The sequence below is a fragment of the Mustela nivalis genome (genome assembly GCF_964662115.1).
Source record: "Mustela nivalis genome assembly, chromosome: 12".
Classification (NCBI taxonomy): domain Eukaryota; kingdom Metazoa; phylum Chordata; class Mammalia; order Carnivora; family Mustelidae; genus Mustela; species Mustela nivalis.
Genome location: NC_139031.1, coordinates 22076729 through 22101419, shown reverse-complemented (window position 1 = coordinate 22101419; position 24691 = coordinate 22076729). Strand labels below are relative to the sequence as shown.

The 24691-nt window shown below is 49.5% G+C and overlaps 1 protein-coding gene and 1 long non-coding RNA gene across 3 annotated transcripts in view; one reads left to right on the top strand and one right to left on the bottom strand.

The window, feature by feature from the left end:
* The window catches only part of LOC309845745, a 413192-nt gene that overhangs the window by 34541 nt on the left and 353960 nt on the right, over positions 1 to 24691 (bottom strand). The gene's annotated exons all lie outside the window — the stretch shown is intronic.
* On the top strand, positions 1532 to 23623 carry SMO (smoothened, frizzled class receptor). Of its 2 annotated transcripts, XM_082694020.1 has the most exons (13): positions 2328 to 2429; positions 14667 to 14777; positions 15452 to 15657; positions 16389 to 16598; positions 16885 to 17057; positions 17408 to 17627; positions 17730 to 17853; positions 19064 to 19156; positions 19600 to 19708; positions 20490 to 20675; positions 21094 to 21242; positions 21726 to 21860; positions 22106 to 23623. In XM_082694020.1, the coding sequence occupies exons 3-13, from the start codon at positions 15511 to 15513 to the stop codon at positions 22537 to 22539; spliced, it is 1980 nt and encodes a 659-aa protein (XP_082550146.1). In that variant the 5' UTR covers positions 2328 to 2429; positions 14667 to 14777; positions 15452 to 15510; the 3' UTR covers positions 22540 to 23623. The 2 variants fall into 2 exon arrangements, with proteins under 2 accessions (XP_082550145.1, XP_082550146.1); XM_082694019.1 differs by lacking the exon at positions 14667 to 14777 and having other exon boundaries at positions 1532 to 2429.

Below are 24691 nucleotides of genomic sequence, written 5' to 3'. Positions count from 1 at the left end.
AAAAAAAGTCTGCACTGTTTCCTTGTTGCCAATAGAATTAAACCTTATTTCCTCTCTATCCCATTTGAGGTTTCTTACCAATCATTCTTCCTCCTTATCCTCTACTGTGTCCTGATCACCAGGCCAGTCATGCCCTGGGGTAAAGTCATAGTTTCCTGCACTTGTAATGGCAGCTCTGCTCCTCTCTACTTTTCTGACTCCTCCTTCTCACACTTCAGGGTTGGGTTCAAATCCAATCTCTCTACACACACCAATCTCTCCCTGCTAGAAATTCCCGTTGCACACTCACTGTGCGCCTCATTTTGGCAGCTTCTTTACTGAGTGACCAATATGCATGTATGACTGCACTAGATGCGTTGTGACTACAGAGAATAGAACAAGATCACTGCCCCGGTGGAGAAGACTTAGCTCCTTTATCATGATATATTGCTCTCTCCTGAGGGCAAAGCTACTTCCACGGTCAAATGCAAGTTCTCAAGTTCTACAAGGATATCATGCTTATTATGGTGCTAGGGACATCCCAGGATTTCAGAAAGACTTACTAAATTGAATTGAATTGAAGCTGTCTCTGTCTCTGGGGCTTACCTACTAATTGAGGACGGTAGCTCAAGTGTAATAGCTAATTTGTTCTTAAATGGCCAAAACCTAACAAAACTCATCTACTTCAGCTGTGTTGAAGGGGTAATGGTAGGGGTGAGAAAGGAGAAACCATCCCAGCCTGTTGCAACATGGAAAAATTGCTCCATGTAAGTCCACTCCCCTGGAGGGACCCCTAGCCCTAGGTGTAAGCTTTGCAGAGTGAAATCAAGTGTGGTGACTCAAAGCTCCACAAGAAAAGGAGTGAGGAAAGGCCAAATGAGTAAAATAGGGAAGGAGAGCAGCAGAAACTTCCTCCGCCAGCATACAAGCAGCAAGGGCCATAAAAAATGGAATGGCTTCCTTTGAACGTAACCAAAGACATGCCAGGGTCAGTCATTGGAAACCACGGTTCACACATCACACATCTGTAGCAGTAAAGGCTGATGTTGGTACGTTTGGTTTCCAGACACCTGCTTTCATAGGTAACAACAGCCGGGCAGCTGCCCCGAGTGACTCTTGAGTTCATCTCTCACACCCGTCCTGAGTTGGAAGGATTGAGACAAGCGAGTCCACCAAACCTTGGTTCTCTTCCGTGGGGCTCTGGGACAAGTCGAAACAGAAAAAATAACTGGCGAGTTGAGGGACCGGGCAAGGATGTAGTAAAGACTTCTGCTGACTTCAGGCATCGCCGTCTCCCCCATTGTAAACCAGAAGTCTATTCCCAGCAGAGGACCAAGTCGAACGATCCTCAGGCCGATCAAGGTGCCCGCTGAGTCTGGTTGCAGCTCCCGGCCACGGTTTCCTCCCATCTCTTGCCCCAGGGCGCAGAACGGTGTCACCAGAGCCCCCTGGCCCGGGCCCCTCTGGCCGCCCGGGACAGTGAAGCTCGCGCTCCTCCTCTCTCGCATCCCCTCCCCTCCTCTTCCCTCCCTCTGCCAGTCCCTCCCCAAGCCGTGGCGGAGGTGGGGCCGGGCTTGGCTCAGCGAGGCCCGTGCATTCCAGAGAGCCAAGCGAGCTAGAGCAACAAAGGAGCCGGGAGTCGGTGGGAGAAGTCAGGGGGCTGCGGCGCGCTCAGGAGAAGGTGGCGGCTGGGCCGCGGGCTGGCGCAGAGGGAAAGCCAGGGAGCGAGTCCCCCCCACCGCCGGCCCGCTCCTGGCCTCCATCGCAGGGCCGGGAGGTAGTTTTAATGGTGGAAGAGGGAATGGGGCTGGAGATTGGGGGCCCAGGGGGCTCCCGGGGCTGAAGACAGTTTGGATTGCCCGGAGAAAGAGGAGAGAGTTGTGCATCCCGGCCGGAGCCTCAGCAACCCAACATGGGCCCCGGGGTCCAAAGTTTGCGAAGTTGGGCGCCGAGGGCCCGCGGCGCGCGGAGCGTCCGAGGGGGCCCGGCACCGGACCTGCGGGGCGCACAGGTCGCCTGAGCCACATCCGCGGCCCCAGGGGTTGCGTGTGTGGCCGGGGGGCTCCGGAGAGCGGGCGGGGGCGCCGGGGCTTGTGCTGAGTTGGCGGGTTTGGCCATGGCCGCTGCCCGCCTCGCACGGGGGCCGGAGATCCTGCTCCCGGGGCTGCTGCTGCTGCTGCCGCTGCTGGGGGGCCCGGGCCGGGGGGCGGCCTTGAGCGGGAACGCAACTGGGCCTGGGCCGCGGAGCGCGGGCGGGAGCGCGAGAAGGAGCGCGGCCGTGACCGGCCCTCCTCCGCTGCTGAGCCACTGCGGCCGCGCAGCCCCCTGCGAGCCGCTGCGCTACAACGTGTGCCTGGGCTCGGCGCTGCCCTACGGGGCCACCTCCACGCTGCTGGCCGGGGACTCGGACTCCCAGGAAGAAGCGCACGGCAAGCTCGTGCTCTGGTCCGGTAAGCGCGCGGGAGCCGGAGCCGGGGCTGCCGTGGTGGGATGCGGGACTCTTGCAAAGAATAGGCTCGGGCCTGAGCCTTGGCGAGGGCGGGAGCTGCGCCCGGGAGAGTTGGAGGAACACAGTCTGAAACTTTGGGTGTCGGATGGGACCCTCGGTGAGGAGGAGGGAGGGCGAGGCAGTGGAGGCAGCCGGTCACAAAAGGCCGGAGCAGGGTGGGTGCGCCAAGGATGGGGGGGGGGGGAGTGCATGAGGAGGGGGCTCAGAGCCACGGGAAAGGACGTTTTTTAAAGAAATGGAGCTGCTCCCCACGTAAGTGCCGCCCTGGAAGCGGGGTGCTTGGGGATTTAAGGCGGTGTTTAGATCTTGGAAAAGAAACCGACCGGGAAATCGAGTTGGAGAGGAAAAAAGGAAAGATGGAGTAGAAGATTTAGGCACCGAGGGACGGGGTGGGGGGAAAGAACTGAGTGAAATTTGTGGCGGAATCGAGACCCCCTGGTGTTGAGTAATTAAAAGTTAACCAGAAATTTCTAGAAATCTTGTTTTGGGAGAACAGGAAGTCCAGAGAACTGTGATCTTGTTCTGTTTTTACAGGAGATTTCACTGTTTCCTCATCTGAAAAATGGGGACTCTGATCTCTTTCTGAGGTTGTGAAGGAATGAGACTGTTCTAAGGATAATATTTGTGTATTCTTTGGAAGTTTGGATCCTCAGGCGGGTCAGGGCTGCGGGAGGACACTTAAGTCTGGGATGTTGAGAGCCTGTGGAAACTTTCAAAGTGGTCCGAAGTCCCAGAGCGCTCACCTCAGGGTAGGATTGTGGCCAACCCGCAGAACTGCAGAGTGAACCCAAACAAATCCTTCCTTAGCAGTGCAGAGTGGATTCTCTCCCCACTTGTCACTCATCTGGGTTGGGGGCCTGAAGGGCCTGGGGATGAGAACCGGTCTTGTCATCCCTTGTTTCTAGTCAGTGTGATTCCAAAACTGTCCTTGAAAGAGAAAATCAAAAGTCGGGAGCCAGTTTGGCCACCTACTTTCTTGGGCAGTTCTGCCCTGGGGGCTGATGATGATCCTGAAGGAGGGAACATACTAGGCTGCCTGTCAATGTCAGCTTGGCCACTAGAGTTCTCAGAGTCATTGCTAGATGTAGGACAAAGCCATGTCATTCCTGGCCTGATATTCTCTGGCAGATGTCAGATGAGGAACTTGGAAGATGGTACTCACCGTGGAGCTACATCCTTACTGGGTATCAGGTTCTAAAGTCGGCATGTAGGCAGAAGCCATATATAATCAATGGTAGCTTTGAAAAACTTGTAAATTACCATAAGTTCTACCTAAGTTTGCTTCTGCACTCCTTTTATGGTAATATGTTTGTAGAAATGTATAACATATAGGAATGTATAGTCTATGAGAAGGGACATACCTAGAAAATATAATTTTAGTCTTTCAAGTTACATACATGCAAAAGAGCAGAAGACCGAAGGAATAAAAAAGGAACACAAAAGAAAGGTAGAAGCAGGGGCGCCTGGGTGGCTCAGTGGGTTAAGCCTCTGCCTTCAGCTCAGGTCATGATCTCAGGGTCCTGGGATCCAGCCCTGCATCATGCTCTCTGCTCAGCAGGGAAACTGCTTCCCCCTCTCTCTCTCTGCCTGCTGCTCTGCCTACTTGTGATGCCTCTTTCTTTCTCAAATAAATAAATAAAATCTTAAAAAAAAAAAAAAAGGTAGAAGCAAGCTTCTTTGAGCCTTACCTGAAAGAAGGCCTGCGTTTAGGAGGCAGTGGAATGGAAAGTCAGGTCTCTCAGCACAAGGAGCTCACCCAGTTCTGAGTTGGTCACACTGAGAGGATATTCATGCCCCATCCCCCCACCTCTCTGTCCTTATTTATTTTGCAGGGGCCCGTGCTTGAATTCTCCTAAGTTAAATGCATGTGTGATGCCGCCCTTCTGTAGGTACCATCAAATCAAGGAGATAGGTCTGGGCCTCTTTCCAGTCCATACTCCTGAGAGCAGCTGCTGAACAGGTCGAAGTAGGTTTGGCAGGAATATTCGGGAGTTAGAACCATCTGCTGGCTGTGCAGTTTCGATCCTTACTAGCTGGGCCTCTGGTGGGGCAGGGTCTGCTTTGGGTCTGTTAGGTGTTCCCGGCAATGGGGTCAGAAGCAGATGGTGGTGCAAGCTGGGTCAGTGGTGGGTAGGAGAAATCAGAGCCAAGTGTTAAGAATCACAGACAGGCCTTTGGCCGGGAGCCCCTGGTGAGAGATTTGTCCTGTCCTGCGTGAGAGGTCTTCATTTGACCGTGTCTGAATGGTCAATGTCGCCTGGCTCTTGGAGGTGTTTTTGTGGGTGAAGAATGAAGATGATCTAAGTTGTCTTCATCTGTAAACTTTTGAAGGTAGATCCCTGTCCTTCACTTTTTTTTTTTTTTTTTAGCCTCAGAGTTCTGAGTACACAGCCATCCACTCATTCATTAAATGAGGCATAGGGTGCTTGCTGCATGTCAGCGTGGATCAGGTTCTGGGGTGTATAAAGACAAGGAGTACAGACATGATCCCCACCATCAAGGAGAAAACAGACAAGCACTTTAGCAGTTCCTGTGAGAGGTATTGTGACAGAGTAGGGTGCTGAAGGGACACAAAGAATTTTGGAGAACAAGGGAAGACCCCCAGAGGAACTGACCTTAAGCCTATGAACTGAGAAATAGGTAGGAATTACTTGAACCAAGGCAAGGTTGGATTGGGAAGGAATAGGAAGAGGAGACAGTGTGCAAAGGTGAGGAAGTGAGAGGGATTGGTACTTTTAAAAGAGTGCAAGAGGGTGCCTGGGTGGCTCAGTGGGTTAAGCCTCAGCCTTGGGCTCAGGTCCTGATCTCAGGGTCCTGGGATTAAGCCCTGCTTCAGGCTCTCTGCTCAGTGGGGCTTCTCCCTCTCTCTCTCTGCCTGCCTCTCTGTCTACTTGTGATCTCGCTCTCTGTCAAATAAATAAATAAAATCTTTTAAAAAATAAATAAAAGAGGGCAAGAATTTTAGCAGAGCTGGATTGACGCATGTGAGGGATAGAATTATAAGAGATGAGACCTTGCGAGTTAGAAAGCAAAGGGATTCATACCCCATATTGAGAAGTTTGGATGTTATCCAAGAGACAATAAGGAGCCACTGAAAGCTCTTGAGTGAGGGAGAGATGTAATCAAGTTTGCGTTTTAGAAACTCTTTGAATTTCTCTCTTTTAGATACTCTCTTTGAGTATTGTGTGAAGAAGCCATGGGAGGAGGGAGGGCCTGGAGCCTGGTTGCTTGTCTAGGAGATGGTTAAAATAGTTCAGGTGAGAGTTGATGGTGGTCTTGATGGAGGTGGGGGTCCATCAACCAGAGATGATGGGCACGGCTGAAGGAAGTAGACAGAGCCCAGCCTTTCAGAGCTAGAACCAGTGGGCCTTGCCGAGGAGTTGGACGAAGGGATGAGTGACCAAGAGGACCTAGGTTTCAGGCTTGCGAGGAAGGTGGTATCATTACCTTTCTTTTTTTTTTTTTTTAAGATTTTATTTATTTATTTGACAGAGAGAAATCACAAGTAGATGGAGAGGCAGGCAGAGAGATAGAGAGGGAAGCAGGCTCTCCGCTGAGCAGAGAGCCCGATGTGGGACTCGATCCCAGGACCCTGAGATCATGACCTGAGCCGAAGGCAGTGGCTTAACCCACTGAGCCACCCAGGCGCCCTCTCATTCCCTTTCACTAAGCTGGGAATCCTGGAGGAGAAGTAGGTTTAGGCAAAAAGCGTGGTGTCATTTGGGCCATGTGAATTAGAGGTGCTCTGTGGACACCTCTGTGGAGATTACTGGCAGATTTGGAATAGGTGTTGCTGAAGAGAGCAGCCGCTGTGTGCTTCCTCAGCCTAGAGTTTTTGGTAGTATGCCATTGAGCGAGGAAGTTTATAGCTCAGGCTGGACTGTAGAGAACTCAGGTCCCTCCTATATCTTTCGACTCTCTGGACTTGGGCTTCTTCAGGCACTCAGCATCTTTCCCCATTATAGCTTGAAATGTCTCTTCACACGCATTCCCAGCTGACCAGACAAACATAATATACAGGCCATGGTCCACCTTGGGCCAAATCTGGTTTGTTAACTGAGGCAAGGAAGCAGAGACCTGCGGCTCGTGAGGGAAATAGGTCCCTGACAGCCAGCACGTAGCCTCTTCGACCACTGCTGTGCTGTGTGTGCACAGTAATGTGTGGCCTTGCTGCCCAGCTGGGGAAGCCAGAAGAGAGCCACAAGAGAGAAGAGAAGCTGGGAGGAATTTCTCTTTTCCTCTCAGACATCTGGTTGAGGTGATGAGAGGAGAGATGGTGGTGGTGGTGGGTTGTTTGCAGGGGCAGAGCAGTAAGAATTTCCCAAGAGCTATTCCCAAACCTGGCTGACAAGGAGAATCAGTTAAGATATATATACATATATTTATAGATCTATAGATCTGTATATAGAAGGTATGAAAATACAGAAAAGCATCTACTGGCCCAAGTTTTCATTTTTGCTTTAGATTTTTCACTTTTTAATTGATTTATTTTTAAAGATTTTATTTTTAAGTAATCTCTGCACCCAATATGGGGCTTGAACCCACAATCTCGAGATCAAGAGTTGCATGTTCCTCTCACTGAGCCAGCCAGGCGCTGCAAGATTTTTAACTTTTTAATTGTAAGATGCTGTATATACATACACACAGAAAGTGTGTAAAACGCAGAGGTACTAAATAACAAATAATTATAAAGGGACACCTGAGTCAAGAACTAGACCATCAAGGGCTGCTAGAAGCTCCCCTTTCTTTTCCTTTTTTTTTTTTTTTTAAAGATTTTATTTATTCATTTGACAGACAGAGATCACAAGTAGGCCGAGAGGCAGGCAGAGAGAGAGAGGGGAAGCAGGCTCCCTGCTGAGCAGAGAGCCCGATGTGGGGCTCGATCCCAGGACCCTGGGATCATGACCTGAGCTGAAGGCAGAGGCTTTAACCCACTGAGCCACCCAGGTGCCCCTCCCCTTTCTTTTTCAATCACATCTTCTTTTCTTTTCTGGAAGCAACCACTACCCTAATGTTTTTGATTACCAATTCCTTTTTCCTCTATAGTTTTATCATCTAATTTTGGAATCCTTAACAGTATATTTCAGTTTTGAACGTTTTAGAGTTTTAAGCAAATCATGATATGTGTTTTTTGTTTTTTATGTCTGGCTAGTTTTGTTATACATTCTTTTGTAAGTTTGATCTGTGTTATTGCAACTTAATTTTTTTTTATTGCAAAACCGTATCCCACTGTAGAATATATCACAATCTGTTAATCCATCTTGTTGTTGTTAAACATTTAAGTTGCCTCTTAAATTTTTGGCCATTGTGAATACCATTGCCAAAAGTATTCTTCTATGTATATCCTGGTGCACCTGGGTCAAATTTCCCTAGGTACCTACTTAGAGGAATGGGATTACCAGACAATAGGGCATGCATAACCTTCACCTTTAGTGGGGAATACAAAAAAGTTCTCCAAAGTGGTTGTACCAACTTAGGTTCCCCACTAATCCCACGGAAGAGTCACCATTGCTCCACATGATTCCTGACCCTTGGTGTTGTCTAGTCAGCCTTTTACATTCTTGACAATCTGGCAAGTATATTGTGGTATGTTTTTTGGTTTTAGTTTGCATTTCCCTGATAACCAGTAAGGTGAAGCTCCATCTCAAATGTTTACTGGCCATTTGGATTTTTTCTATTATGAAATGTCTGTTCACATCTTTGGCCCATTTTTCTATAGGGCTGTCATTTTCATAAGATTTGTAAGGGTTCTTTATTTATGCTGGGTATGAGTCCTTTATTGGTTGTGTGCATTGAAAATTGAAAAGGCTTGCCTTTTCATTCTCTTTGTGACTTCTGTTATACAGAAGTTCTGAGCTTTTAGGTAGTCATTTATGAAGCTTTTTATGATTACTGCTTATTTTCTTATTTTAAAAAGTCTTTTCATGGGGTGCCTAGGTGGCTCAGTCGGTTAAGCCTCCTACTCATGGTTTTGGCTCAGGTCATGGTCTCAGGATCCTTAAGTTGCCCCGCATGGGGCTCCCTGCTTAGCAGAGAGTCCGCTACCCTTCTCCCTCCCCCTCTGCCCCTCCCCACCCCTGCTCATGCGCCCGCGCGCGCGCGCACACACACACACACACACACACACTCTCTCTCTCTCTCTCTCAAATAATTAAATGAACCTTTAAAAAAGTCCTTTCATAACACAAAGTCATAAACTTATTATCTTGTGTTTTCTTCTCAAAACTTTTTAGATTCTCCTTTCAATTTAGACACGTAATTCACTAGTTTCATACATGTTGTCTCAACATAATTTGTTAAAAGAATATCCTTTCTCCACTGCTCTGCCATAAATTAGGTATCCAAATATCTGTTTGTTTCTGGGATCTTTATTCTGTTCCATGGCTCTATTTTGTCTATCCATTGCCAATATGTATCATCTTAATTGCCATATCTTTTTTTTTTTTAATTATCATATCTTTATAGCAACATCTTTTACCTTCTTTGGGCTATGAACCTCTTTGGCATCTGGTACAACCTATGGTCCCCTTCTCAGTATAATATTTTTATATTTATAAGGCAAAACACATGGGATTAAAAAGGAGTATATAAGATTACAAAGGAAATTGATTGGGCACCCAGGTGGCTCAGTTGGTTTAAGCAGCTGCCTTTGGCTCAGGTCACGATCCCTGGGATCAAGCCCCACATCGGGTTCCTTGCTCAGCAGAGAGCCTGTTTCTCTCTCCCTTTGCCTGCCACTCTGCTTGCTTGTGCTCTCTCTCTATCTCTCTGTCAAATAAATAAATAAAATCTTTAAAAAAAAAGATTACAAAGGAAATGAATTACATTGAAATATAAATATCAACTATATTAAAACAATTTTGTTATCTAACATACATGTGCTTCTTTTTTTTTTTTAGATATTTAATTAATTTATTTGACAGAGAAAGAGAGATCACAAGTAGGCAGAGAGGCAGGCAGAGAGAGAGGGAGAAGCAGGCTCCCTGCTGAGAAGAAAGCCTGATGGGGGGGCTTGATCCCAAGACCCTGAGATCATGACCTGAGCCGAAGGCAGAGGCTTAACCCACTGAGCCACCCAGGAGCCCCTATATGCTTCTTTATTAATACACTAAGTAAGATGTACTGTGAGTTTAAGATATTCATCATAATGTCAAAGTGGAGATAAACAGTAACAATATTTTGAGGTATCTGTAACAAAAATGAGCATTTGTGATAAAAACACAAGTACTGATAACATCACTATAGTATGTGGCTTCTATCCATAATTGAAGGCAAGGCTAAATTTGTTATATCTAATTTTTTTTCCCATCCAAGTTCATGGGCCCCTTAATTCTCCGTAAGAATTCTTTCTGAGTTCCAAACCAAGGACCTCCACTTTTTTTTTTTTTTTTTAAGATTTATGTATTTGAGAGAGAGAGAAAGAGGCCAAGTGGGAGGATAGAGGAAGACGGAAAGCTGGAGTCTCAAGGACTCTGTGGTGAGTGCAGAGCCCCCTTGCGGGGTTTTATCTCACCACCAAGAAATCATGACCTAAGCCAAAACTAAGAGTTGGATGCTTAACTGACTGCATCACCCCAGCACCTACCACTGTTCTTATAACACTTATAGTGTTTATGGTACACAGTATCTAATAGAGTTTGGCCTATTCTTGATCCTTTATGTTTTAATGTAAAATTAGTTGGTGGTGGTTTTGGTGGGGATTGTATTGAATATACAGACTAATTTGAAAAAAAAAAAAAGACATCTTTACAATATTGAGCTTTCCAATCATTTCATTATATATTTCTATTTAGATCTTTGATTTTTGCAGTTTTTAAAATTTTTGTGCAGTGTTCCAATGTAATTTGTTAGATACAGTCCTAAATACTTCATTTAAAAAATACTATTATAGTCCCCTTCACATTGCATTTTCTGTTCGTTGCTGACATTTAGAAATACAATTGATTTTGAATCCAGTAAACTAGCTAAATTTATTCTACACACATAGCCATCTCATTTGTGAATGAGTTTTGTGTCCCCCTTTTCAAGGTGTATATCTTTTAATCTTTTTTGCCTTAATGTACTACTTAAGAAACCCAGTACTTAGTTAAATACAAGTGGTGAAAGTAGCAATTCTCTGTGTTTCTGTATTCTAAAGCTCCCCCCCTCACCGTCCTTCACTATTTACGTATGATGTTTACTGTAGGTGCCTGTAGTTACATTTTATCAGATTAAGGAAGTGTTCTTTTATTCCTAATTTGCCTATTCTTCTTTTTATCTTGGTTGCGTGTTGGACTCTACTAACTACTACATCTACTGATATGATCATGTGATTATTTTTCTTCTTTAATCTGTTAATGTGGTAATTGCATTGATTGATTTTCCTAATGTTAAGCCAATCTCAGAACAATGGTTTTCAACTTGGCTGATCATCAGAACCTCACAAAAAGTTATTTTTAAAGTTTCAACTGTGGCAGCGCCCCTGGTGGCTCAGTCGGTTAGGCATCTGCCTTTGGCTCAGGTCATGATCTCGGGGTCCTGGGGTCAAGCCTAGTATTGGGCTCCCTGCTTAGTGGGGAGTCTGCTTCTCCCTCTTTCTCTGCCCTCCCCCCATATATGCTCCCTCTTTCTCTGCCCTCCCCCCTGCATGCTCTCTCTTTCTCAAATAAATAAAATCTTTTTTAAAAAGTTGAAATCAGGGTGCCTGGGTGGCTCAGTGGGTTAAAGCCTCTGCCTTCAGCTCGGGTCATGATCTCAGGGTCTTGGGATCGAGTCCAGCATTGGGCTCTCTGCTTGGCAGGGAGCCTGTTTTCTCCTCTCTCTGCCTTCCTGTCTGTCTACTTGTGATCTCTCTTTGTCAAATAAATAAATAAAATCTTAAAAAAAAAAAAAGTTGAAATCGTGGGGCACCTGGGTGACTCAGTTGGGTTAAGCCTCTGCCTTCAGCTAGGGTCGTGGTCCCAGGGCCCTGGGATTGAGCCCTGCATCAGGCTCCCTGCTCAGTGGAGAGTGTGTTTCTCCCTCAGCCTCTTTCCCTGGCTTGTGCTCTCTCATTCACTCACTCTCTCTCAAATAAATAAATAAATAAATTCTTTTAAAAAAAGTTGAAATTGTGGCAAATATTTAAGAAGTCTATGAATATAGAAAAATGCCAAAACTAATAGAACACTTGTCTTTATTTTTTTCTTTTTGTTTCATATTTTAATAAAATCAAAGAAATAAAACAATACAGATAATGTTGATGTCCCCTTCATGTCTACAATTTTGTTCCCTTCTCTAGGGAGATTCCCCCATCTCAGTCATTTGCATATTTATTTTTTTTAAGACTAATTACTTCTAAAAATTGGTAGTAAGCACATGTACAAAAATCAAAAGTAACACAAGTTAAATCCTTCCACTTCTGCTTCCAACTACTGGTTTCCCCTTCCTAGAGGCAATCACCAGTACTGGTCTTTGTGTGTCCTTTTAGAGATATCTGACATAGGTATAAATGTATTTGTGTCCTGAGTTTTTTTTCCTCCTACAACCAGTAGTAGCCTGCTCTTCAGGCTATTCTCACTCAACCATATTCATTTAACTAGATGCATTGGAGATAGTTAGATTTCAGTGCAAAGAGTTCAACCTTGCATGGTGTCCTATTATATTGATTCATGATATTTTATGTAGTTGGTGTCCTATTGATGGCTATGCATTCATGCCGTTTCTACTCTTCTGCTGTTACAAACAATGCTGCAATGAATAATCTTATGTATTATCTTTATAAACGTGTCAAGTGGGATCACAAGTATAAAATTTTGATAGATAATCCCAAATAGTCTCGACAAGTATTTATTAATTTCTGTTCTTACTAAAAATATATGTGAGTGCCAGTTCCACCAAAATTCTTGTCAATACATTTTCAAATGTTTTCATCTTTATCACTCTGTAAGTTAAAAAATTATATCTCATGGTAGCTTTATTTCATACTTAGTTTATTAAGAGTGAGATGGGGGCACTTGGGTGGCTAAGTTGGTCGGGCATCTGCCTTTGGCTCAGGTCATGATCTCAGGGTCCTGGGATCGAGTCTCGCATTGGGCTCCCTGCTCAATGGGCAGCCTGTTTCTCTCACTCCACTGCTTGTGCTCTTTCTCTCTCATGTTTTTTCTCTCAAATAACTAAAATCTTTAAAAAATTGAGATTGAATGTCTCTTTATGTGTTTAAAGGCCATTTGTATTTGATCTTTGTCTTTGCCCATTTTTCTATAGGATTATGAATTTCTTTCTGATGTGGAAGAGCTTCATGCACATAAGGAAATTAGCTCCTTACCTGTGATATGGATCCAAAATACATTTTCTCCGTGTGTTGATTTTCTTATGATTTTATATTTTACTTTACTGAATTTATCTGTTCTTCTGAAGTCTTAAAATCTTCTATTTTATGGCTTCTGAGTTTTGTGTCATACGTCAAAAAGCGTTCTTTATTTCAAGATTTTAAAAACCATTTCCCATCTTTTCCTCTGGTGCTTTAATATTTAAAACTCGTGTAGTCATTTTGATTCATCTGGAATTTATTTTTATGTAAGAAATGGGGTAAGGATCCAAATTATTTTTTCCCTAGATAATTCTTTTAATATTTCTTTAGTTATCTTTTCCTTGGGGAGTTTATTTTTAAGGTACAAAACAATATTTAAAATAAAAAAAATGAAAAACAACAAAATTCCACATTTTTAGAAGTTGAATACTGCAGATATTACAAAATGCTGAAAAATAACACAATGCTTTTATTAATCCACTGCTTGCTGCTCCTCAAGAATACATTTTGGGGCGCCTGGGTGACTCAGTTGCTAAGCGTCTGCCTTCGGCTCAGGTCATGATCCCAGGGTCCTGGGATTGAGCCCCACATTGGACTCCTGGCTCGGTGGAAGTCTGCTACTCCCTCTCCGTCTCTCATTCCCCCTGCTTGTGTTCCCTCTCTCACTGTCTCTCTGTGTCAAATGAATAAATAAAATCTTTTTAAAAAAGAATACATTTTACTCCAGCCAGCCCCCCCCATTTTAAATATATTGTTCAGTAAACATGCAGTAACATTCACTTTTTCTTTGTTGTACAGCTCTATGGATTTAGACAAACACATAGTTACGTAACCAGCCACTACACTCAAGGTAGTGACAATCCCATCAGACCCAAATATTCCCTCGTGCTGCCCCTTTGTAGGCAAATTCTCCTTCTACCCAACTCCTGGCAACCACGGCTGTGTTCTCCATCCATACCTACTTGGTCAGAATTTCTGAGAGTGGGTTTCTCCATCTAGAACGATAAGGGTCCACAGGTGATTTTGATTTGAGTTGGGTCTGGGAACAATTAACTGAGGACATTGCTGCTGCTGCTGCTGCTTCTTTCTTTTTTAGAGTTTTGTTTTTTTTTTTTTAAGATTTTATCTATTTATTTGTCAGAGAGAGAGAGAGAGAGAGAGCACAAGCAGGGGTGCAGCAGGCAGAGGAAGAAACAGGCTCTCCACTCAGCAGGGAGCTCTGGGATCATGATGTGAGCTGAAGGGGACGCCTGACCTACTGACCCACGCAGGCATCCCAGGACATTGCTTTTTGCCAGGAACTTGCTGTGTGCCCTGGGAATAGCCTTTGGGGTAGTGTGAGCTGTGAGTGCTCAGATATCGCCAATGAGTAAAACAGCTGGTATTTCCTGAGTGCCTCCTGTCTGACGAGTACCATGCTAAACACATTCAGTACATTATCTAACTCTTCACATTCCCATGAGGTAACTCTATTATCCCCATTTCACAGATGAGGAAAGTGAGGCTAGAGATAAAGTAATTTGCCCAAGATCACACAGCTGAGAAATGGTAGAGCCAAAGCTTGGACCCAGGGAGGTTCATTGTAGTTTCCATGCCCTGTATCCCTCTACTGTATTGCTTTCCTCCCCAAAAGGGCAGATACGTGCCCCATCACCTCCAGCCTGGCAGTGGGGCAGTCACCGACTTTGGTCTAACATTCTTAGAAACTTCTCCTAACACAACTTCCTGTGTGGGCAGCAGGTGTTCCTGAATCAGGGAATGACTCGGGACGGGCAGTGGGGGCAGAATGCTGAGTGCGCCTAGCCACTGGGGAGCAGGGGAGAGGCCTGGGTTGGGACAAGGGTGCCAGGAGACCTCTACCTGTTTCTGTCTTGCTGACAACACATTTCCTCCCTCTGCACTGGACAGAGCCTCCTCTATTTTTCTCCATCTGATTTCCTGCTTCCTCCTCTGGCTTTGGAGGACTCCCTGACTACCTCTTCTTAAGCTCCCACCTGTTCTCTGTTTCATCTCAGCTCGGTAAGAGGAACAAGGATCCTGGGATCTGGGCGAGGGACCACATCTGGTTCCGTTGCATGAGCCCTTCGTGGGGTGGGACCCACCACCTCCCTTTCCCCTGGAAGAGACCTGTAGAAGGTTTTAAGAATGCCCCTGAGAAGGTAAAAGGCAAGTCGACTTGGGGTTCTCAGCCAGAGGCACTAATACTCCCTGGCAGGGCATTTGGAAATGGAGGCTGCTTTTTAAAAACTTAAATTGAATTACCAGATACATACAGAAGACTGCATGGATCACAGGCTTGCTTTTCACAAGGCGAGCACACACACGTAACCGATGCCAGATCGAGAAATGGAACGTTCCCAGTATCCCAGAAACTCCTTTTCAGGCCTTTTTCCAGTCACCGACCCTGGAGGAAGGGCAAGAAAGAGGGGCATTTGGGGGTTGTCATCATGACTTCGGGGTTCTGCTGGCATTTAGTGGCAGGAGTGTAGGGAGGCTAAAGTTCCTGCACTCTGTCGGACAGTCCTGCAGCACCAAGAATCGTGCTGCCCAAATGCCCTGTTGGGAGACACCGTGCTGGCAGCTGCTAGCGTTGTGCCCCAGAGACTTGCCTTCGGCCTGGGAGCCGCTGTGACTGGGGGTCGCTATGCGGAGGGCTTTCACTGCAACGTATCCATACTGTTGCCTCCCTACAGGCCTCCGGAATGCCCCCCGCTGCTGGGCAGTGATCCAGCCCCTGCTGTGTGCTGTGTACATGCCCAAATGCGAGAATGACCGGGTGGAGCTGCCCAGCCGTACCCTCTGCCAGGCCACCCGAGGGCCCTGTGCCATCGTGGAGCGGGAGCGCGGCTGGCCTGATTTCCTGCGCTGCACCCCTGACCGCTTCCCTGAGGGCTGCCCGGTGAGTGCTTTGAGGGGTAAACCCCAGGCTTAGGGCAGGGCCCTCAAAGAAGGAAGGGACAGGGGAGCTCCCTCTCTACTGAGAGACCCCAAATCTGTAGCCATGGAGTCCAGGAGCCACGTATCCAAACTGACGTTCACTGGCTAGGCCTGTCCGTTAAGGATTATCTGCTTATTTATAAAAGATAACTGTGTTCAACAGATATTTTTGGAGCACCCACTTTCCTAGGTGTTGGGGGGTTTCAGGCGTCATGGGTGATAGGAACGCCTTCTCCAAGAGGGTTATCATGTATTTAGGGAAAGATGGCAAGTACACATAGAACAACTAGAGACACGGAGACAGGAGGGTGATCTTCTGGTGTAAAGGAGAGCTCAGAAGTAATGACAGCAGCAGTGATAATACTGGTTATTATACTCACTACCTGCCAAATACCATATGAGCCAAAAGTTTACATCTATTTCTTCATTTAACCCTTACCTCACACCGTGAAGTAGGAACAACCCTCTTTTAGCTGGGGAAGCTGAGGTAACAGGTCAAATAATTTACTCCGGACTATTGATATCATTTGTTACCGAGGGGCCGGACTGGGATTCAGAAGCTGGAGGGCTCTCTCCAGCTTGTGCTCTCCGGCAGTCCGCTGTGCTACCCCTAGGCCTCGTGTTCAACCAGAGGGCGCCCCCCTGGGCCCCTTGCTCCCTTTTGCACTGCCTTCTCCCTTTCCCTTGTGCCAGAATGAGGTGCAGAACATCAAGTTCAACAGTTCGGGCCAGTGCGAGGCTCCGTTGGTTCGGACGGACAACCCCAAGAGCTGGTACGAGGACGTGGAGGGCTGTGGGATCCAGTGCCAGAACCCGCTGTTCACCGAGGCCGAGCACCATGACATGCACAGCTACATCGCCACTTTCGGGGCAGTCACGGGCCTCTGCACGCTCTTTACCCTGGTCAGCGAGGGGTGGGGGGGGTCGGGGTGGGGTTGCAGGCCTGGAGGGGGATGGCGGGGAGAATGGTCAGGGGAAAGGGGGCCTAGAAGGCGCAGCCCATAAAGTGGGAAGGAAGTGGATTGTCAATTGGCTGGGCTGCAGGGGCAGAGGGAGGTGGGGAGGCAGTGACCCGATCTGGCCCCCAGGGAAGGGTCTGGAAAGGAGGGGCCCCGTGTTCAGACCAGGGCGTTTGTGGCAGCAGAATCACCCTGACCTCATAGAATGGCCCCTCACTTCTCTCTTCCAGGCCACTTTTGTGGCTGACTGGCGGAATTCGAATCGCTACCCCGCTGTCATTCTCTTCTATGTCAATGCGTGTTTCTTTGTGGGGAGCATTGGCTGGCTGGCCCAGTTCATGGACGGCGCCCGCCGGGAGATCGTCTGCCGGGCAGATGGCACCATGAGGCTTGGGGAGCCCACGTAGGTGTCTTGGGGACCCAGAAGTGAGGGTGAGGGGGCAGAAGGCTGAAATGTGTGTTTCCTGCAAAAGGGACAGGTTGGGCTTGAAAGCAAGATTTTAGTGTCAGATTCAGCTCTGCCCAGGGTGCCCAAAGATTCCAGCAGGTTCTGGAATGGGCTGTGATGGTTTCAATCTGCTCCAAGGGGCATCTTTCCCACCCAATTCGAATCTCCCTGCGTCCTGTCTCCAAGCCCTGACTCGTAGGGAACCTCCAGACCTGAGAAGCCAAGGGTCGGGGGGACAGGGTGCAGAGAGCTGATGAAGGGAGTACAGAATGACCTCACCAAGAGACATGTCACATGTTGCACAGTTCCAATGAGACCCTGTCCTGCGTCATCATCTTTGTCATCGTGTACTACGCCCTGATGGCTGGTGTTGTCTGGTTTGTGGTCCTTACCTATGCCTGGCACACCTCCTTCAAAGCCCTGGGCACCACCTACCAGCCTCTCTCCGGCAAGACCTCCTACTTCCACCTGCTCACGTGGTCACTCCCCTTTGTCCTCACTGTGGCAATCCTTGCCGTGGCCCAGGTACAGTGACTGGTAGGGAGCTGGGGACGTGAGTGGAGTGGGCTTGGGTGAGGGGTCCCGGTGAGCCACTCTGTCCCATCCACCCACCCCTTCCTGCCTCAGGTGGATGGGGACTCTGTGAGTGGCATCTGTTTCGTTGGCTACAAGAACTACCGATACCGGGCCGGCTTCGTCCTGGCTCCGATTGGCCTGGTGCTCATTGTAGGAGGTTACTTCCTCATCAGAGGTGAGTGAGCATTTGGGGACAGTGCCAGCTGGGTGTCAGAATCCTCTGGGCACCTGCTCTGTGGAAGTAGGAGCTAGGAGCTGCCAGTTCTGCTGCCTTTGCAGTGGGACCTCCATCAGCTCACCCGGGGCCTTGGTGCAACGTGGAAGGTGCCCACTTGAGGCAGACACAGTGTCATGGCCCTTGGTGTCTGGCCAGGGAAATGCAGCCCCTTACTCCAGGCCCAGGGGCCAGGGCTCACAGCCTGTGGAACAGATCCCGAGCTGGGTCCCTGGGGCAGCTGCCCCCATGTGCTAAAGAGTCTGCCCTGCCCCCATTCACCAGCTCAGGGCCTTCGGTTGTGTGTGTGCACCCCGAATTTCTATCTGCTCTCCACCTCTTAGAGCCTGGCTCTTCATCCATTCCCTACCCACAAAGTTTCCACAACACACACAGATTCACTGTTCCCTCATTTCCCATCTGAAGCCGCCACCTCCGCAGTGAGCCTCCCTCTCTTCTTAGCTCACTCATGTTGCGTTTTCTTAGTAATCTTCAGCTTCCTGCCCCTGTGCTGTCAGCCTTCTGTTCAGCCCACCTCTAGCTGGCCGTCTCTGGGCCTTGGATGCATGTTTTGTATCTGCTGTTCTCTATGGTCACCACCAGCCACATGTGCTGAAACTCATCCAGCCCGAGCTGTGTCCTGAGTATGAAATTCGTGCTGTATTGCAAATACCTCGCACGGAGAAAGCAGACCATCTCACTAATAGTTTGTTCTATGGGTTCCATGTTGAGATGTTAATTAAATAAACAATGACATACTGCTTATGAAACGTATGGAAGTCAGCACTACTTGCATCTGTTTACTTCTTTCCTGTGGCTGCTGGACGGATTGAGACTCTGTATGTGGCTGACGTTATGTTTCTGTTGGCTAGCACTGTTCTCACGTCTCTTTCTGTGCCTTTTCCATCAGCACAGCTTTGACCTGGCTGCCTTGCTAGAGCAGGACCCAGGCCCTTCCTCTCCCTTGTTGTCTGTCCGTCCTGGACTCTGCCCCGGTCTTTCCAGTATACAGCACATCTCCCACCAACTGTGCTTCTTTTCTCCAGGGTCTCCAGTTCCTCAATCTTTAAATCATAGCAGTAATCAGACTGGGGACTCCCTGCTGTACCCAAACCTCCCAGGAGAGAGTGGCCTTGCCCCCACTCATGCCTGGGGTCTCTCTTACGTTCAGGAGTCATGACTCTGTTCTCCATCAAGAGCAACCATCCCGGGTTGCTGAGTGAGAAGGCTGCCAGCAAGATCAACGAGACCATGCTGCGCCTGGGTGAGTGGACCCCCAGGGCCGTTAGCCTGAGATGCTGGCCAGTCCAACATTGTACCCTCCTGGGGCTGTGGGTCCTGAAGGACAGGGTCTGGGGGGAAGCAATGTCAGTGATGCAAGTTAGCAGCCAGGGGGACAAGACAAGGCTTTGGGGCACGTGCACGTGTGTGTGTGGGGGGTGGGGTGATGGTGGTAGCAGCTCAAAGGGACCTTCTTGGATGGAAGAATTCAAGTTCACACCCGGACTGCTTCCTTGTGCCTCCTGCTCCACACTTGGCTCAAGTGCCCTTTGGGCCTTATTTTGGAGAACACAGCAAACTGAGCCTGCTATGGATTCACCCCAGACTCAGCTATCTTTCAGGCCTGAGTGGGGCAGATACCTGGTCCCCACTGCCACCCCTGCACCTGGGATTGGTAATGCTCTGTCCCACCCTGGACCTCCGCAGGCATTTTTGGCTTCCTGGCCTTTGGCTTTGTGCTCATCACCTTCAGCTGCCATTTCTACGACTTCTTCAACCAGGCTGAGTGGGAGCGGAGCTTCCGGGACTATGTGCTGTGAGTGTGGGGCTGGGGGCTTGTGTGTGTGTGGGGTATCAGCCACCATAGGAGCTGGAGCCAGGACTGCAGACCCTGCCCTTGTCCGTCAGCCCCGGGTTCCTGCCTCCCATGGCAGGTGAAACTGCCTCTCTCGCTCTGGGCGCCCAAGATGTCATTTGCTCTGTAATCTGCGAACACGGCAGATGGCATTCCTTCCCTGGCTCAGCTCTGCCCTCTTCTCTGCACGAGCCACGGTCTGGCTAGTGTGTCTGTAATGGCGACAACTCTATGTTGGCTGCTCTCACGGAGCCTATTATAGAGCCCTGCACAGAAGTAGTTGCCTCTCCACGATAGGTTAACAACCTGTTAATGCTTGGCAGCTTTGTCTGTGCTTTTTTTGTGTCCCCATGAGAGGAATCTGAGAGTAAGGCAGCTCACCCGCGGAAACACTTGCTCATGATGGCAGGAAGGACAGTTACGGGGCTCATTAAAATGGACACCAGTCCCTGTCCTGGCTGCCTCCGGCTCTTCCATAAAGGCTCCAGCTTCCAGTCTTTAAACCACACTGATGCCTGGTCCTCCCCCAGAGATTTGATTTAATTGTCTGGGGTGTGACCCAGACACTAGTAGTTATTAAAAGTCACTCGCATGTCCCAAGTGACTAACGGGCACCCAGGGTGGTGAATCATGGCTGTGGGGCTTAGCTCTTTCTGAAGTCTTTGGATTGATTGCCTGGGTACCACTCAGGAGACCCAGAAAGTCTCGCTGTCTGCTGCCTGCCTCCCCGCCCCCACCATAGGTGCCAGGCCAACGTGACCATCGGACTGCCCACCAAGAAGCCCATCCCTGACTGTGAAATCAAGAATCGCCCTAGCCTCCTGGTGGAGAAGATCAACCTGTTTGCCATGTTTGGAACCGGCATTGCCATGAGCACCTGGGTCTGGACCAAGGCCACGTTGCTCATCTGGAGGCGCACCTGGTGCAGGTGGGGTCAGGAGGCAGCTGGTTCTGACTGTGTGGCCTTACTTTCTCAGGTTTGGTGTCCCCGCCGATAGATGTTATGGGGTCCCTGGTGTCCTGGCAGTCTGGGGCAGGCCGGTTTTCTAAGGGTCTGCTCTGGGCTGCCTGAAGCTGCCTTCTCTGTGGCTCAGCACTGCCCCCTGGTGACACTTTCTGTCCTTGGGAGAACGGATTGTGTCAGCATCTTCTAAGAGTGGAATGATCGGAGTGGTTTGAGTCCTAGATAGCATACTGGAGCCCTGAATTCTATCCCCACTTCTTGGGGCACTTGGGGCCCTCTGGAAGCTGCTTCCCTGGAGGGGACGGCTTTACTGATCTTTCACAAGATTTGGTGGAAAGTGGCTGCTCCTCCCCTTTCCCTCCCCCACCCCTTCTGCTCTCAGGTTGACTGGGCAGAGTGATGATGAGCCCAAACGCATCAAGAAGAGCAAAATGATTGCCAAGGCCTTCTCCAAGCGGCGTGAGCTGCTCCAGAACCCAGGCCAGGAGCTCTCCTTCAGCATGCACACTGTCTCCCACGATGGGCCTGTGGGTGAGCTTCGGGCCCCTTTCTTCCACTGGAGCCCCTCAACACCCATAGTACCTGGGCCCCGTCCCCCTGTGCTGGTGTGGACACGTAGGCTGTCTGGAAGGCTGCGAGGAATAAAGCACCCCAGCCTCTTCTTACACACTTAATTCTCTCCAGTTCCCCTTTCCTCCCTGGCTTTGCTGCCCTCTGCTTTGGCCCTTGGGTCTGCTTGCTGGTACTTTGGTTTCAAAAGGACTCATCTCCTCTCCCTTCTTCTGTCTTCTCCAATTGCTGTCCCCAGGCTAGAGTAAGTGAGGGTTCCAGGAACTGGGCTCCAGGGCTCTAGTGAAGCCCCCACTCTTCAGACTAGGACTGGGTAGATCACTGTGATCACCTGTGTGGGCTTTCTGGGCTTGGTGGATGAGGAGGGAGATGCTGGGAGAAGGTAAGGGAGGAGCCATCATCCAAGGCAGTCACGATGCTTAGCCTTTCCTTCCATCCCCTCAGCGGGTTTGGCCTTTGACCTCAATGAGCCCTCCGCCGACGTGTCCTCTGCCTGGGCCCAGCATGTCACGAAGATGGTGGCTCGGAGAGGAGCCATACTGCCCCAGGATGTGTCCGTCACCCCTGTGGCAACTCCAGGTACAAGGAGGCAGGCTTCTGTAGGAAGGTGGGGGGCATGGAGGTTGGGCGGTTCTTGGGACTAGAGCACCAGCAGCTGCCAGAGGGGAGGAGAAAGGAAGGCCCTGGTGGGTCTAGAGTGTGGGGCCGAGGCATTAGAGACCTAGAGTTGTGGGTCTCAGAGTTCAAAAATAGGGTCTGAGGAGAGAGCGAGTGATGTGGACAGAGCCAGCATCCCAAGCTCCCGTACTCTCTCCTGCTGTCAGTGCCCCCCGAGGAGAAAGCCAACCTGTGGCTGGTTGAGGCGGAGATCTCCCCAGAGCTAGAGAAGCGCCTGGGCCGGAAGAAGAAGCGGAGGAAGAGGAAGAAGGAGGTGTGCCCACTGGCACCACCCCCTGAACTTCACCCCCCCGCCCCTGCCCCTGCCACCAGCGCTGTTCCTCGCCTGCCTCAGCTGCCCCGGCAGAAGTGCTTGGTGGCTGCAGGGGCCTGGGGAGCTGGGGAATCCTGCCGACAGAGAGCCTGGACTCTGGTCTCCAACCCTTTCTGCCCAGAGCCCGGTCCCCTGCAGGATCCATTTCTGCCCAGTGCCCCAGTTTCCACGGCCTGGGCTCAGGGCTGCCGGCAGGGGCTGGGGCCCATACACTCCCGCACCAACCTGATGGAGGCCGAGCTCATGGATGCAGATTCAGACTTCTGAGTCTGGAGCGTGGGACCTGGGCTAGCAAAAAAAAAAAACACCTCACATTCTGAGGTTCTTCATCCTCCCCGAGAGTGCTTCCCCAGGATCTTGTCTTCTGGAGAACCTGAGGGTGCAGTGCCCTCCCAGGAGGTTTCTCTCTGTCTGGCCCATGGCAGTGGGACTGTGGGAAAGGGCCCTGACATCTCCACGGGTAGGCCTCATCCAGGGAAGGGCCCTGGAGCTTGGGGTCCTTGTTTCTACCCTGCCAGCTGGAGTCTGGCTGGCAATACCCATCTGCTGGAGGGGGGGACAGTAACAGTAGACGGGGCGACACCACCCAGAGTGGGCTGTGGTTGCCAATGAGGCAGCCAAGCCCATGCCTGACAGACAAGTGCTGGCTGCCCTTTTCTGGCCCTCTCAGACCAGATGTGTTTCTTAGGTCATGAGCCCTTGGTCTAAGTGGGGACAGGGCTCCCTTCTCCTCCTTCCAGGTGATTGTGGAGCTGGAAGTGCCCATTCTCTTACGGGCTATACCGTCTCTTCACAGGTGTCCAGTTGGCCCAACCCCAGGCCAGTAACCCATCCTGTGGGCTCCCGCAGCCTCCTTCCCCCTTTCCCTTTTCAGTTCAACCAGGCCAACCTCTTCCCATTTCCCGTTTGTTGATTAGGACCCAGAAATTCTGCATGCTCCACCCCTCCCCCAGACCTCTTCCCTTTGATGCTGGGCTCCATCTCCAGGTGAGAGATTGGTTCAGCTACGGAGCCTGGGCATGTTGTAAGAGCAGTGAGTGACAGGGAGCCTCTGGGCCCCTGAGAGACACGTGTTATCTCTTCCTCCCATCCGTCTGGTGGGGGATCGGTCCTCTGACTTGAGGGGCTACCCTGGGAGGCTGCTGGAGGTTCAGCCAGGCAGGAAAGCTTCCTTCAACTTCCACAACTGGTGGGTGAGGAGATTCCCTCCTCTCATAACCCCTAACTCTGTCCCCGAGGCCCCAATATCAAGAACCAGACAGCAGGAAGCTGTAGGAGCTGGCTGGGTTCCAGATCGGGGATAGGGATGGGAAAAGGAATACAAACAGTAAATAAAAGGTTTTTGTATAAACTCTCAGTGTGCTTCTTTTTCACAGGCCCTGGTCTTGGGCAGGGCACTTGACTGGCTCAATCATTAGAACATGTGACTCTTCATGTCGGGGTTGAGAGTTTGAGTCCCACATTGGGCGTAGAGATTCCTTAATAAAATAAAGTAAAATAAAATATAATCCATCAGCCCTGGTCTTGACCTGTTTACCTTGTCCTGATGGCATATGTTCCCCCTCTTCCTCCTCAGGCTACTCTGACAGGCCGGCAGCTTGGTGCTCTTCAGGTCACAATTGACAGATGTCAGGCTGATGCCCACTTAGTGTGCTGGCTGTCCTTCCCTGCTAGTCGGCTCCCTATGGACAAAAGCTTTTCTGTGGCCACAGCTGCCTCACTAGGGACTGCCCAGAAGGTGATTGAGCAAGAACATGTAGCTTGCCTCAGCAGTGACTTTCGGAAGCAAGGGCCCCCTGCTCGTGTCGGTGAGCATGGCTCCAGTGGCAATCCTGGGCCCTCACGTCTGGGGCCCTCTTCCTTCCTAAAGAGGTGTCAGTAGGACCGATGCTTTCTGACCCACAACTGGGTAGTCAAAGGAATTCAGACTTCCCTGAGGGAAAGCCTGTTAGCCACACTTCCTTCAAAATATGTCAGTAGAAGATTGGGAAGTGGGTTGCAAGGACTCAGGATCATGTGGAAAGGTTCCGTGGAGGAAAGAGGGTGATACCCACAGACTGGGAAGGTACTGTGGAGTACGGATCAGGTTTGTTTATGTGATGGGAACGTAAGCATTGTGCCCAGAGCCAGATTCCTGGGGAAGGGAACCAACATACTGATCTGATCCTATTCTAGGTATGTTACACACGAATGATTATAATCACAGCTAACTTACTGAGTGCTTGGTAGGCTCCTTTCTATGCACTTCACATGCATTAATCCACTGAATTTCACCACAGATCTGTGAGGCATAGAGAGGTTTGACAGTTCACCCGAGGCCACACAGGAAGAGGTCATGCTGGGATTCTCCCAGGGTATCTGGCTCCAGAGTGGGCTTTTGGCCACTGCGTTGACTGCCTCTTGTTTAATTCAGGGGATC

Bases quoted from the DNA above. Each gene is read 5' to 3' on its own strand.
- SMO (XM_082694019.1), top strand. From the start codon at position 2,096: ATGGCCGCTGCCCGCCTCGCACGGGGGCCGGAGATCCTGCTCCCGGGG. The intron at 19,709-20,489 runs GTGAGTGTGGGG...CCCCCACCATAG, and splicing joins AGCTTCCGGGACTATGTGCT to GTGCCAGGCCAACGTGACCA. The intron at 21,243-21,725 runs GTGAGCTTCGGG...CCATCCCCTCAG, and splicing joins CTCCCACGATGGGCCTGTGG to CGGGTTTGGCCTTTGACCTC.